This window comes from Podarcis tiliguerta, assembly GCF_965153285.1.
Source record: "Podarcis tiliguerta genome assembly, chromosome: 17".
Classification (NCBI taxonomy): Eukaryota; Metazoa; Chordata; class Lepidosauria; order Squamata; family Lacertidae; genus Podarcis; species Podarcis tiliguerta.
Genome location: NC_139550.1, coordinates 5,425,295 through 5,439,126, shown reverse-complemented (window position 1 = coordinate 5,439,126; position 13,832 = coordinate 5,425,295). Strand labels below are relative to the sequence as shown.

The window sequence follows — 13,832 nt, the reverse complement described above, 5'->3', positions numbered from 1 at the left end:
AGTCTAAGAAAAAGAGTACATTCAAACGGAAGCAGATTTACAAAAGAAGCCTCTTGATCACCTTCTCGATTATCCCTTTATTGAAGTAATTCGTTCTCTACCAGGAATATTAGGCACAAGAAATCGGCACCATAACTGAAAAAAGAGGAACCTATTTCACACATCAGAGCGTGTAAGATAACTTGAATCAATTATCCCCTGCTTGTTTTTAGTTTAAAAGAGGAAGAGGGAAGGGGAAGCAAAGAACCATAGAATATACTGTTTTCGAACACCATCAGGGGTTCAGAAAGGTTGCCTTCATTTGTTTCAGTTAAACTGAACAGTTGTGTGATGATCAGGTCCATCACATTGGGAATACCATAATTCTTCACAGTGCAAGATTGTGTGTGGCTAAGTGGGGATGGGGGGGGGGAGAACCCTAATTGTGTAAATTATACAGACTAAAACAGCAACAACAAAAAATCAAGCTATACGATTGCAAGTTAACAGTATAATGATGCAAGATTCAACGAATTTTTTGTACATTGGTCCAAGAAGTTGAATCCAGCATCCCGCTTCCAAAAGTGGCTAGGCAGAAGTGTGCAAAGAGCTTACAATTAAATGAATGCAGTAACCCTCTCCAGCTGCTTTGCCCAAATATCCTATAATCCAGAGGTAGCTACACTGTGAACCTCCAGATGTTGTTGAATACAACTCCCATCAGCATAGTCAATGGCCAAGGATGATGGGAGGTGTGATCCAGTATCTTGAGGGCTATTCCCCCTTGCAAAGCCTCAGAACACACGGGTCTGTTTAGCTACCATAGCCATTGATAGACCAATTCTCCATGCCTTTATCAAACCCTATTATTGAAGCTAGCAAAGCCCACAGAAGCTTCTTTGCCTTGCCTAATGGAGGAGTGTATTGTATCTTACTCAATCATATGAAAATGTTCCATCTAAACAGCATTTCCTGCCCATGAACCAGATGATATTGCTTTAAGACTATGAGACATTCTGAAATGCAGGGAAGAGGGCAACTCAGCTGTAAAAGAAGAGTTTGGATTTGATATCCCGCCTTTCACTCCCCTTCAGGAGTCTCAAAGCCGCTAACATTCTCCTTTCCCTTCCTCCCCCACAACAAATACTCTGTGAGGTGAGTGGGGCTGAGAGACTTCAAAGAAGTGTGACTGGCCCAAGGTCACCCAGCAGCTGCATGTGGAGGAGCGGAGACCCGGTTCCCCAGATTATGAGACTACCGCTCTTAACCACTACACCACACTGGCTCTCAGTGCTTACTGTATAGCAACGAGGTTCATGAATGAATGAATGAATGAATGACAAGAATGTTATAAATTTATTAGAGATGTTGAACACAAAGCAACTTTGAAACATAGCTGTGGCCCTGTTTAGCCATTTCAGTAAATGCAGCTTGAATTTCTAATTCATTTTCTGTTAAGTGATAAAACAGAATTGGAACACTTTACCTCATTCCAAATGAGAGACAGCACGCTGGTCACAAAACTGTTGGAGAAGCTGCATTTGCCAAGTCGCAGTTCAATGTTCACAATCATTCGAAGAAACAATTAATGTACAAAAAGCACGTAATTAAAGAAAAAGCAGCAAGGGCAGATAATGACATGGGAGGTCAATGTTTATTCACAAAGGAGGTCCTATTTAAAAACAAAAAAATACTAGTCCTTGGGTTAGATTAGGCAAGCTTATTAACAACTAAAACGAACATGGCTTAGGTTGGTTAAAACTGTCCATGTTCTCACCGTGAACCAAGAGTTATAGCTTGCAGCTACATAGGATATCTTCCACTAGTCTTTTGTAGACCCAGGCGTCTCCCTTCAGCCGCTGCCTCCGAATGCCCACGCCTTCAGGTTTGCTTAGCTGGCAAACCTCCAGCTCAAACTGCATTGTCACTTTGCCAAAGTCTGACTGGGTCTGGCACTTCAGTTTATAGCTGTGTAAGACAAAGGAAAGGGGGAATTAGTTCAGGTACTTACAAGTCAGGGATTGCAGGGGAAATAATTCTAGTGACAAGAGCCAACTTTCCTGCACACGATATACCGGGCAGCCAGTACATTCAGTCGGTAGAATAAAGTGGGAAAGGTTTTTTCTAAGATGTGGAGATTAGAGCTGGGGCAATATTACAAGTAATTGTTGGAAACCTGTCTGATGGTCAAACCGCAAGCCCACCTCATTCTAGTCTGCCTGCCTGCACTGTGCTGGCGGCAGCCAAGAAGCCGCAATGTATCGCCAGCTAAAATTGCCTTGATCAGCTGAGAAGCGGGCAGTTTAAGGAAGCTAGCTTCTCATCTGATCAAGCCCCCTGCCTCTGGCTCCCGTGAGCAGGAGGTCAGGATGGTGTTGTCACAGCTTGTGTTAACTGCTCTGGTTAAGGGGCGGGCAGGTGCGCAGCCAGCTGCACCTCAGTGGAACAATTTAAAGAAGCCCCACTCTGGGGACTCGATCAGCTATGGGGTGGGTGGGAGGCTGCCCGCCCCTCAGTTGATCACACCCACATTTAGCTCCTGCTTGCGAGAGCCAGAGTGGTATGGGGGCTTGCAACTCCAGACATCGTGATATATCGCAATACGTGTTATTATTGTTTAGTCATGTCCGACTCTTCGTGACCCCATGGACCAGAGCACACCAGGCACTCCTGTCTTCCACTGCCTCTCGCAGTTTGGTCAAACTCATGCTGGTAGCTTCGAGAACACTGTCCAACCATCTCGTCCTCTGTCGTCCCCTTCTCCTTGTGCCCTCCATCTTTCCCAACATCAGGGTTTTTTCCAGGGAGTCTTCTCTTCTCATGAGGTGGCCAAAGTCTTGGAGCCTCAGCTTCAGGATCTGTCCTTCCAGTGAGCACTCAGGGCTGATTTCCTTCAGAATGGAGAGGTTTGATCTTCTTGCAGTCCATGGGACTCTCAAGAGTCTCCTCCAGCACCAGAATTCAAAAGCATTAATTCTTCGGCAATCAGCCTTCTTTATGGTCCAGCTCTCACTTCCATACATCACTACTGGGAAAACCATAGCTTTAACTATACGGACCTTTGTTGGCAAGGTGATGTCTCTGCTTTTTAAGAGGCTGTCACAATATTTAGCTGCTGATATATCACAATGTTGAAAAGCAGATATTGCCCAGCTCAAGTGGAGATACAGGTGGGGAGCTCTATGTACCGAATGCATCCACCTACCCTTTGAAAAGAAACTGTCCCTGACTTTCTAGCTCTTTATGCAGGAAAGCCACCCCCCCCCCCAACACACAAGGGGGCACTAACATGCCACCCATCTGAAGGGGTACTGTGGGCAGGGGGATAGGATTTTGACTTAGTTCTGCTGATTCTGTCGTCTGACCTGATGCTCAGTGTTTTATCAGGCAGCTCATAAGACAATCCAGTAGAGGAAGATATTGATTTACAAGATGTGACATTGATTGTGGCCCTTTGAGTGTGACACTTCTCCACTTGAGGTTATTAAGGCTGCTTACATTCGTTTGATCAGTAACTGACTCAGTTAATGATCAATCAAGATGGGGACCAGGCCTTTAAAAAAGAAAAAGAAAAATGGTGCCACGAGACAAAGGCACACATATTTTAAAAATTGACTGTGATGTGTCCTTTAGAAAGATATCAAGAAAATGTTCTTTCTGCCAAGTTGTTGTTTGCACTCATTAAATTGCAACTTGGTTTGGGGAGAAATAAACCATGAGTGCAGGTCTGGGTGACAAGCCAAACCATGGCTCGCTTCCCAGCAGCAGAAGCAGGGAAGAGCTAAGTACATGTAATTTCTGCAGGGTGCCAACTAACTGCTCGTTCACATTAAAGCATAGTTAAAATAAAACTATGGTTTAGTGCAACATGCAAACCAGGCCACAATTCTAATACAGAATGAGCAAGATAGCAGCTTGTTAGAGGATCGAGGAAAAATTATCTGATAAAGATACCAGACTGAAATAAGGAATGAATATTTACTTACCCCTTCTGTACAAAATCAACTTGTTTTTTGGGAAGGATTGCAATTATTTCCTTCAACAGCTCATCTGGATTTAATAGGTTTGTTGTGGTCACATTGTAATGAGCCTAGAGAACAACACATTTGGTGCACGTTTAGGACACAATTCTGCATTTCACGTTCAAACACCAGCTACATTATTTCAGAAAGAAATGAGAAGGAGAGGATGAGAAAGACGTTATGAGCCTTAACGGCCCATGGCTTTGACTTAATGGCAGAACATCTGCCTTGCACACAGAAGATCCGAGATTCAATCCATGTCCAGGTAGGGCTGGGAGAGATCACCATCTGAGATCCTGGAGAGTCGCTGCCAGTCAAAGCAGCCTATCCTGAGCTGCGTAGATGGACCAATGGTCTGGCTTGGTATAAGGCCATTTCCTCTGCTTCCAAATGTTGTTCTTTGCTACATAAGTAGCAGTAAAAGTACTGGAAGAATCATTCTTCCCAGCATGTTTAGTAGGCTTTAACTAGGCATAAGGCCTTAAGGTTCTCTTTTGTTTAAATTCAATGTTTCATGCCAGACTTTTATGCACAAAAGTCCATAGACATTTGTTTGACATTCCCAACACCTGCAAGGAAGCCCCAGCCAAATGATTTCTATGAAGCTGAGGCCTCGCTTTACTGAAATAAAATTTCTTACTGTTCTAGCAAATCATATTTGCTGCCACTTGCACCTTGAACTTTAAAAGTGAAAGAACTCAGAAGTTTTGATCCATGACATGAAATCCCCTGCAAGCATCACAGAACTGGCACCTACTTGCCTACTACTTGTTAAGCATGGCATTTGGGCCTTCGTCAGCTTTTTGTGTGGCCTGGATCAGACAGGCTACATGGCAAGAGTCATTTAGTAGAACAAGGGTACTCAGCTGTAGCTGAATCTCTGCAACCAAATTCCAAAAGTTGATAGTTGCTAAAGCTGACCATCATTTGGACTTAGATCTGCAAGTAACCTTCCAAATTTAGCCTTTTCAGCAACGAGAAAGCTTACTGGACTGTGAATTTAAGTGCAGCACAAAAACATAAAGTTTTTCGTTAGTGCTGGGGGCGCACTTGAAAAGCTTGGAAGACAAGGCAACTCAGTCTAGGATGTCATGTGCAGATGGTGTTTAAGCATTACACAGTAGCTGCTCCAAGTCTGCAGAGATGGATACCACTAGTTTGTTCCCCCCCAGCTAGCTATTCCAGGATGAGACACAACTTTATTAGACTTTAAAAAACAACAGCCACAATGTCTGCAGTACAGTGAGGGCTTGCTGCTTGGGGAATCATAGCCATAGACCTCCACAGCCCAAACAGGCATGTATGCTTACTGATACATCACTGATAGTTTCATCAGTGAAAGAAATCCCAGGTAGTTCAGCAAACTTACCTTTAATTTCCTTGGACCATCTTTGGTCGAGCCTCTCTTTTTGTTTGGTGTGAGCATTGTAATAACTTTATCCAGGCCTCTTTCAAGGCTCCCAAACATCTTGGTTCCTTTTCTCTTTTGACCACTTTCAAAATGAGCTTGGTTCAAGTCCACTTCCACTGAGCGACACCTGCCATGTTCAGAGATAGCAAGTGAACAGTTGTTTTCAGTGGCTGGGAATTGACAGTTTTTAGATACATCAGTAAAAAGGTCTTTCAGCTTCTGCTCTTTTGTGGGGGCGGAGGGAAGGAAGAGGAGAGAAAGGGGAAACTGACAAAATACATGGCTAAAAGGACCTGCTGCACAACAGTAATTTGGGATTTTGAGAGCGAGTTGTATATATGCTCCAATTCTCTGGGGGCACAAGAGTGAATTTTAATTATGGAAAACAGGAATGCATCCAAGACTACTGAAGTGTGTAATGTAAGATTTTTTTTTCTGCAGCTTTTTAATATTTGTTGGTAAATGTAGGAACGGATTTAAATAGGTTATAACAGAGCAAACAGATGCCATTGCAAAAAGCTTTCCCCCATCAATACAAGGATTAAGATTGTACAATAGACTACCTGAATATGCTCAAGTTAACCGGACATTTACCTTCTCTCAGGGCTGATGACTCCGGCTTCTAATTCACACGGTTTTGTAGAAGATGGTAGCTTAACTGGGGTCTCACTGGTGGCTGCTTGACTTCTCTCTGCAAGAAGCACCAAGCAGTTTTGAGTCTATTTAGAAAGATGCATTATCAGCCCTTCTTAGTCCCATGCTTAATCCCATTATTTTCTTAGCTTGGTAGAAAAACAGTAATCCACCTGCCCGCCCCGCTGCAAAATCAGTTTGTAAATGCAAGGCTCCTCCCCTAACCAAACAGCCTGGAAAGGACCAAGCATCCTCAGTGGACCCCCCAGAAGGAAATACCCCACTCCCCCCAAAGAAGAATACTGAATGGGATATAAGCCACAGATCAGAACAGAGGGTGGATTTTAAAAGAGATTTGAAGGAAGAGATTCTAAACACAAACAAGAAGCTGAATTGATGGTAGTGGAGTTGGGCCTGGGGAGCATGCAGTTTCAACTAATAGTTATTCTGCTGGCCAACACAAAAATATGTGATAGCAAGTCAGAAATGTTTGGCTAGCTGCACAGTAGTTTTCAACAGCCTAATAAGTATGAATAAAATGAAATACCTCTTTAAAAAGCAGTTGTGGAAATACCTTGAGCAAACTGTCACAGGCTTATTAAAATAGGTACAGAATAAGGAGCTATCCTACCCACCCGCTCACTTCTGCACAGCAGGCCTCGTTAAAAAGTACCATCAGGAAGATAATTGATTAATTAGGGCTTCCTGCTCATGCCCCCTTGAAATACCCCTCCCGGGAAGGATAGGTACAGAAGTGCTGTTTTGTTATTTGGCCTAGAGGCAAGATAACCTAGAGCAACAACTGGACACAGGGCAAGTGCTCCAATACACCATGAAGCAGGAAGACCCGAACACAACAATTCCACACACCCCAGTGTCAGATGTTAACCTGTAGTTACTGCCTTGAGCCCCACCCTCTAGTCTGGTATATGTTTCATGTAAACTGCCTGGAGTTTTGGGAATTAAGTGGTAAATCCTGTCCAATAAAAAATAAATAGTATTTGTTAACAGTTTTCTGTTTCCAACGGCAATCCCTTCTCATTTCCAAGCCATACCTTCAGGTAGAAATGCACGATTTGGCGTTGTAAGCACTCTCTTCTCATTCATGACCCAAGCTGGTGTCTTTGGAGGGGGAAGAACAAACGGCTCTGGCTTTGCCGTAGAACAAGCACCAGAGTTTTCTTTGTTGGCACGCTTCTTTGAGGCTCTTCTTCTTGGCACAGGAAGCAGAGGCGGTGTGAACTCTCCACCATCCAGGAACAACTGAGGCTTTTCAAAAGAAAATATTTTGAGAAAGGGAACCTATTTTTCCCATCCCAGACAAGTCACAAGTGCAGATCAGTACACTGTTCACAGCAGGCCACGACCCAAGCCACCACAGGCATGTTGGCAACTTATTGTGTTCATTCGACACAGCTTGGCCTAACAAGGCAGGATTATCTGTAGCTGATGTATGTTAAATGATCCAGTTTCTCTCATCCCTTACATGACACCATTTGACTTTTACACAGAGGCACACATGTGTTCTCTCACTGACTTTTCGCAAGAAGAGACAGAAATGTTCAACTATTGCTGCAAGGGGTGTATCTGATCACACCTTGTAATTGATTAGTGGAGAATGAGCAGGATTGTTGCCTGTATTTTCCATCAATACAACACTATCCCGGACCTTTGCCAACGCCAAGTTGTTCACAGCCAATTCAAGCCTTGGTTAAGGTTTTTATTTGACTCATCTTATCGCTATTTGCACTCCTGCCATGAATAGCCCCGTAACGCATCGCCCAAGTTCTGTAACTTCCAGTTACATCATGTTAATGTTAGCCTAACAATGCCCAGTCCCACTTACTCTGCACTGGAACCATCCCATTCTTCTTTGGGAAAGCTCAAAGGTACTTATGTTTGGTCTCCACCTAGACACTGACTAGGCCACACCTGCTTAGGTTCAACAATGCTAAGGCATCAGACGCTCCCCAAAAAACTATGGAAGCTGCCTTATACAGTCAGTCCATTAAGCCATCTAGCTCAGTACGGTATACACCAGAGACAGAGCCAACATTGTGCTCTCCAGATGTTGCAGGCTACAACGCCCTTCATCTCCAAGCACTGGCTTTAGTGATTCAGGCTGATGGGACATATCCACAACATCTGGAGGGTCCCACATTGGCTCATCTCCACCTGGAGACGCCGGGAATTGCACTTGGGACTCTGTACACACAGCATATGCTCTACTATTGAGCTACCTCCTTCCCTACTGGAACCAGATACCACCGGGCTATTCCACCCATGCTAAATATGCTTTTTCTTCTCTCATGGTCTACTGAAATAGGACATACCTAACTGATAGCAATGCCCACCTCTCACAATATCTCAAGCACAAGCTGTTTTAGGTAAACCACAACCTCTAAGCCAATACCAACGTTTTAAACATCAGAGGCAAGCATAATTTTTTTTTAAAAAAATCTATCATTTAGTTAATAGGTACAAGATACCTGCTTTGTTTTGGGTGTATTGCAAACAGGCTGAGATTCCTCACAACAGGCTAGGAATTCCATAGATCCAAAGCCACATGCCATTTCATTCCCATCTAGATTACCATCATAAGACAGGGCCTTTTTGAAAACCTGTTCAAAGAGGTATAGTTCATTTCATTAAATGAGTGCACTTTCAAAACCCTTCTCAGTTAATTCTAAATGTCTCAAAGACATTACAAAAATAATAACCCAGCCTTTTGGGTACCCGCACTTATTTGTTTCAGTGAGGTTAAAGGAAAAGCTTCGTGAATGACGAGCATACCATGCTGAACTGAGTGGTTCAACTCAGTTCCCGTGGTTCAGCATTAAGCTGTCTTCCTACCACTTGGTCATTCTGGAGAGAGGGATGACTCCTCCCCTTGGAGGGGAGGCAAAAGGCTTCAGAGGACCTTGTCTGATCCATTGACAAGGCATCATCCGTATTAGGAATGTCCTTCAGTAGCATCTGGCAAATCATAACATTCAAGCCTGCCTTGGTTCAACTGTAATGAAGGCTTGGACAATACAGCCTGCTTCAAAGAGGAAACGGCAATTTGCGTTTGGAGGGTTCTGTGGCAAAAACCCATTTTATTTTTGATACTTCTGTCACATCCTTCCTTTCGAAAGGTCATAACCACTCAGATAGCACTGCCAAGCAATCTCCCATCCATGCCGGCAGAGGTTTGCTTAGATTTAAACATAGGGATATCCCGTGCCTTCAGTCCCTTCTCTGAGTTCCAGCTCTAGAGCAGTGTTATGAGCTGTCTCCAATGTAACAGTGACCCAACTGACCTCAACTGGAAGTTAGTGTTGTCAGCCCCATGCTGTGGAACACCCTTTCAGGAGAGATTCATCAAGCACTCTCACTTTTGACTTTCATCTATTGAAGACACTTTATTCTAAACCTTTGTAGCCATTTTTAAAAAAATTTTAACTACCCGGTCACTTTAATAATTATTTGTATTGTTTTTAATTTTGTTTTATGTTTTAATATTGCATACCTTCCTGGTATGTTATGATATGGGGTGTACAAATATTTTCATAAATAAATAGTTCACTCTATAGCTGAAATTTCATTATACTACTTGCTGCCAAGTCAAAACACCCAGGCAAAGGTTTGTTTAGCTGCACTATTCATGGGGGGGGGGGGGGGGATGAAAACACAGCAAGCTTTAGGAGCAAGACAGTGACAAAATATGCATCACACACCTTCTGTTCTCTGGATGGAGTGATGCTAGCACCTTCTGCCATTACATTTGGAATCCTTAGACGAACAGGTTTACCATGTGCTTTCTTTGATTGAAGCAAAAGGTATGTTGCAGTCACATGATCATATTTCCACTAAGAATACAAATAGATCTGGGTTACTTTCTCAGCCATCTTCTTGAAAAGCAGGGGACAGTGGAGGATGGAGGTACCTCAAATCAATGCCACATTCCAGAAAAGCTTAAACTGCATATAGTCTAAGTATTTTTTACCCCACCTTTTAAAAAACACCTTACTGTAACTTCATTGTGTTCAGCACAGAATTTTTGTAAACTTTTCCTTCCAAATATAGCCAATGGGTTTTTACACATGAGAACATAAAAGGCATGTTGTCACTGGTACCATCATATCAAAAAGTTTATCCGAGCAGAACTCCAGGACAGAGATTTTAAAAAAGGAAAATTGGGGGAAAGGCAAGGGAGTCCTATGCTAAGTGAAGGGAATCTTGCAGCTAGAAAGATTTCAGAACATAAATACTTTCCTCAAAAAGTACCAGAAAAGGCTGCTCAGCCAGTGCCTTCTCCTTCCCACACTTCAAAATCCCCCTCCTCTTTTTTTCTTGAAGGGAAGGCGATGTCAGAGTTCTGAATATATAGGCTAGTTCTAAAACAATTTTTGTCTTATTATAGAACCGAACATAATTATCTGAAAAATTAGGTTTATACATCTCTTGCTTTTGCCTTTTCAACACCTTTGAAAAAAAACCTTTAAAAAACCCTAGCCATGTTCATGCCCATCTGAAATAAGTTTAGCAATTTAGATTCAAAACTCCATTAATTCGTCTCCCCCCACCATTATGATCACAGATTTCTGTGAAATTCACCTTCTGCTTCAAACCTCTACTGCATTAATTTTATAATTGTAGAATAGTCCGTACTTCCGAGTCAATGTGCCATGAAATATGCAAATTCTTACCATGAAATAAGCAGCTGATTGCCATGAAGATGCTGCCTGAGCAGCAACAATTTAGATCTGCAAGTTCTTCTTAAGAGATGCAAAACACAAGAATTTCTACTTACAACTGGTAAAGTCTATTGACGAGGATATTTGCAAGAGACCAATTGCTTATATCAGTGGCTTTGAACTGTGTTAAGGGGAATCCTGTGGTTCCCACAGAAGCCTATCAGGTTCTTCAGCGAAACCAGTGATGAGAACAATTCCCTGAAAAGTCAGATTATTGCTCACCAACATTTATTCAGGCAACATAGATGCTGGAAACTGCTAGAGTATGCTCTGAGATATGCCAAAGAGCACACCTATCACCTTTTGTGAACCAATTGGCCTGGCCTGATACCTGGCATCCTCTGCAATATGGATTTCATGGCTGATACAGAAAACATTCTTTTAATAGTAGATAACTTGAAGACAACCAACTTAAGCCAGTGTTTCAAAGATCAGATCTAATCAGATTACATTCTAAATCAAAGATATAATTGAGTGTACAGTACACAGAATGTGAATATCTGCACTTTATCATTAATTTTTGTGTATGTTCCATTGCAGAAGCATATAAAAGGCACTTCTTCAGACAGGTTTGCTGCTGCTGGCTAGCAGAACTGAAAACTTCTTGATCTCACCAAAAAGTACCAGCAAGAAACTTATTCCAATTATTTGTATGTTAGTGTCATAAACAAAACTCAAACAGTGAGGCTAAAGAAACAATGAGGTTAAAGATACACATTTTCCAAGCGTCCCAATGCATCTAAATCTAGAATGAGTTCTCCAGATGGAAACATGACATAAGGAAGTCACTTCTGTTCATAGCCAACATATCAAGAAATGTCCTTCTGTAGAGTTCCAGTTGTTTCCAGTTTTTATCTTCATGGAACTCTGTCGTTCCAAAGAAGCTTGTTCAGAAAGGTATGTGTCTGACAAATGATTCTGGTCATGTTTAAGGTATAAACTTGGGTTCCTGCAGCAAGTCTCTCATAGGCCAGAGCCTAGTTTTGTGACAGGCTGAAACTAGGGGCTGATTCTGGCAAAGTTAGACAAAGGTAGAACAGGCTAGAGGCAGATGACATGTTCAGAAGATAGCCATGAGTCAAAGGCAGGTTAGATATGAAGTTCCAGATGAGATGGGTGGTCTGTGCTATTAACATCCGCAGATGAATAACATATTGAGGAACTTTGGTTATAACTGGAAGTAAAAACCATAGAGAGCTAACCAAATCACATGTCCATAGCAGGCTGAAAAGCTGAAGTTCAAGCAGATACCACCATACAGGAGGCACTGCAACACAGCAGAGTCTGGGCAAATAATTAGTATGGGAGCTATACTGGTAGCTTAAGATGTAAGGTGCCTGGACTCAGCTGCTCATGTCCCCCAGCACAAGAACCAAGAGTCAGCAAACTTTTTCAGCAGGGGACCGGTCCACTGTCCCTCAGACCTTGTGGGACGGACGGACTATATTTTGGAATATATATATAAATGAACGAATTCCTATGCCCCACAAATAACCCAGAGATGCATTTTAAATAAAAGCACACATTCTATCCATGTAAAAACACATGACTGACTGTCCACGGGCCGGATTTAGAAGTCAATGGGGCCGGATCTGGCCCCCGGGCCTTAGGTTGCCTACCCATGACCAAGAGTAAAGTCTTGAAAAACCCTAACCCTCTCCCAGCCCTTCACTGCAGTGGATGACTGGTAGCAGTGGACCAATCTATTCAGTAACAGTTCTAAATTTAGAGTTTGATGCAGCTACAGTCACAGATGTATTAGAGGGCTTAAACTACGTAGTTCTAAAATAGAGATGTTAGTTTTGAGACACACTCTACAGCGTTGAATATTAGATGTGTGAACAACTAAATCTCTCAGGAATTATTATTAAAGTCAAACATTACCTCTGAAATCATCTCTGCCATACTTTCTCTGCTACATTTGTGATACACCGAAAGTTCTGTTATGCAGTCTTCATCAAGACGCCCAAGCTGGGAGGGAAAAAGATCTGTTTAAATATTGGTGTTAAAGCTGCCGATACATCCACCCTCATTTTTTAAAGACCTGCACACTGCTGGCTCTTTTCCATCACACACTTTTCCATTGGATCACTATGTCTACTCTTAACTGTCTCATCTCCAGAACATTTTGCTTCTAAGTATACCTGCCCCCGTACTTATTTACACAATTTTGTTTGGAAAAAAAATACCCAAGTGGTCTGTAATCCTTGATTGCAAAATACCCATGGGGAATCATTTACAGGACTACATAATAATGCATAGCATTATGTTGGTATCTATTAACATCTGCACACTTTAGAGCTGGAGCTGGCGAGAGGACCCTCCACTTAAAATGGTGAGAAAATATAAATATTTGGAACTGGGCCAGCATTTCTGAAGTCAAGAGTTCAATTTCCTATTAGTTTTTGCAGCCCTGTTTTGCGTTTTTTTCATAGTTCACTCAGCAGAATAGATATAGTGTCAGACGTTTAGATGCCGAGAGCTACTATGGCTCAGCTTGTTCTTACTAGCAGTTTTTTCTAGATTGAAACCAATTCTGAATGATCTCCTATTGTGCCTGGTGCTACAGCATACTGTTACTTTGCAGTCCGAGAGAGAAGAATTGAAACAAAATATGTTTAAGTAGCCAAGCATAAATAAAGGTAGAATGTTCTAGTATAGGGAAACAGTGACACTCAATGGGCAGTGGCCGGTGTGAATAATTTCGTCGGGCTCATCGCCTATATGCAAGCACAGCATCCACTAGATTTCAAATGGACCCTGCTGCTTATTTGACTGCACAGAAAGGTCTCTACTCAACACTGTGGAGAGCCTCTGCTGGTCAGAACAAACCATGCCAGGCTAGATGGACAAAGTCAATCAGCTGCTTCCTATGTATGTATCTATGTCTGAATTCAATGAACAGCTCTCCCCTATTGCAGGTCACTTTGCCAGGCTTTCGTTGGCTCAAGTCACATCTGCAAAGGAAGATCCATTCCACTCCTGGCTTAGAGTCAGGAATACAAAGGAAGAATTGCAAGCGCACTTCTTCATTATTAGTTGTGGCTT

General features: G+C 42.4%; 1 protein-coding gene across 3 annotated transcripts in view; it reads right to left on the bottom strand.

Moving 5' to 3' along the window:
• Positions 1-1,614: 1,614 nt before the first annotated feature.
• MELK (maternal embryonic leucine zipper kinase) overlaps positions 1,615-13,832 on the bottom strand; it is a 32,484-nt gene continuing 20,266 nt past the window's right edge. For all 3 annotated transcript variants that reach the window (XM_083419868.1, XM_083419867.1, XM_083419869.1), the window contains exons 11-18: positions 12,669-12,755; positions 9,765-9,896; positions 8,535-8,666; positions 7,101-7,314; positions 6,007-6,103; positions 5,371-5,539; positions 3,966-4,069; positions 1,615-1,947 (exon numbers count right to left, since the gene is read on the bottom strand). In XM_083419868.1, the coding sequence (XP_083275994.1) occupies positions 1,770-1,947; positions 3,966-4,069; positions 5,371-5,539; positions 6,007-6,103; positions 7,101-7,314; positions 8,535-8,666; positions 9,765-9,896; positions 12,669-12,755 (1,113 nt within the window). In that variant the 3' untranslated portion in view covers positions 1,615-1,769. The remainder of the gene's footprint in view (positions 1,948-3,965; positions 4,070-5,370; positions 5,540-6,006; positions 6,104-7,100; positions 7,315-8,534; positions 8,667-9,764; positions 9,897-12,668; positions 12,756-13,832) is intronic.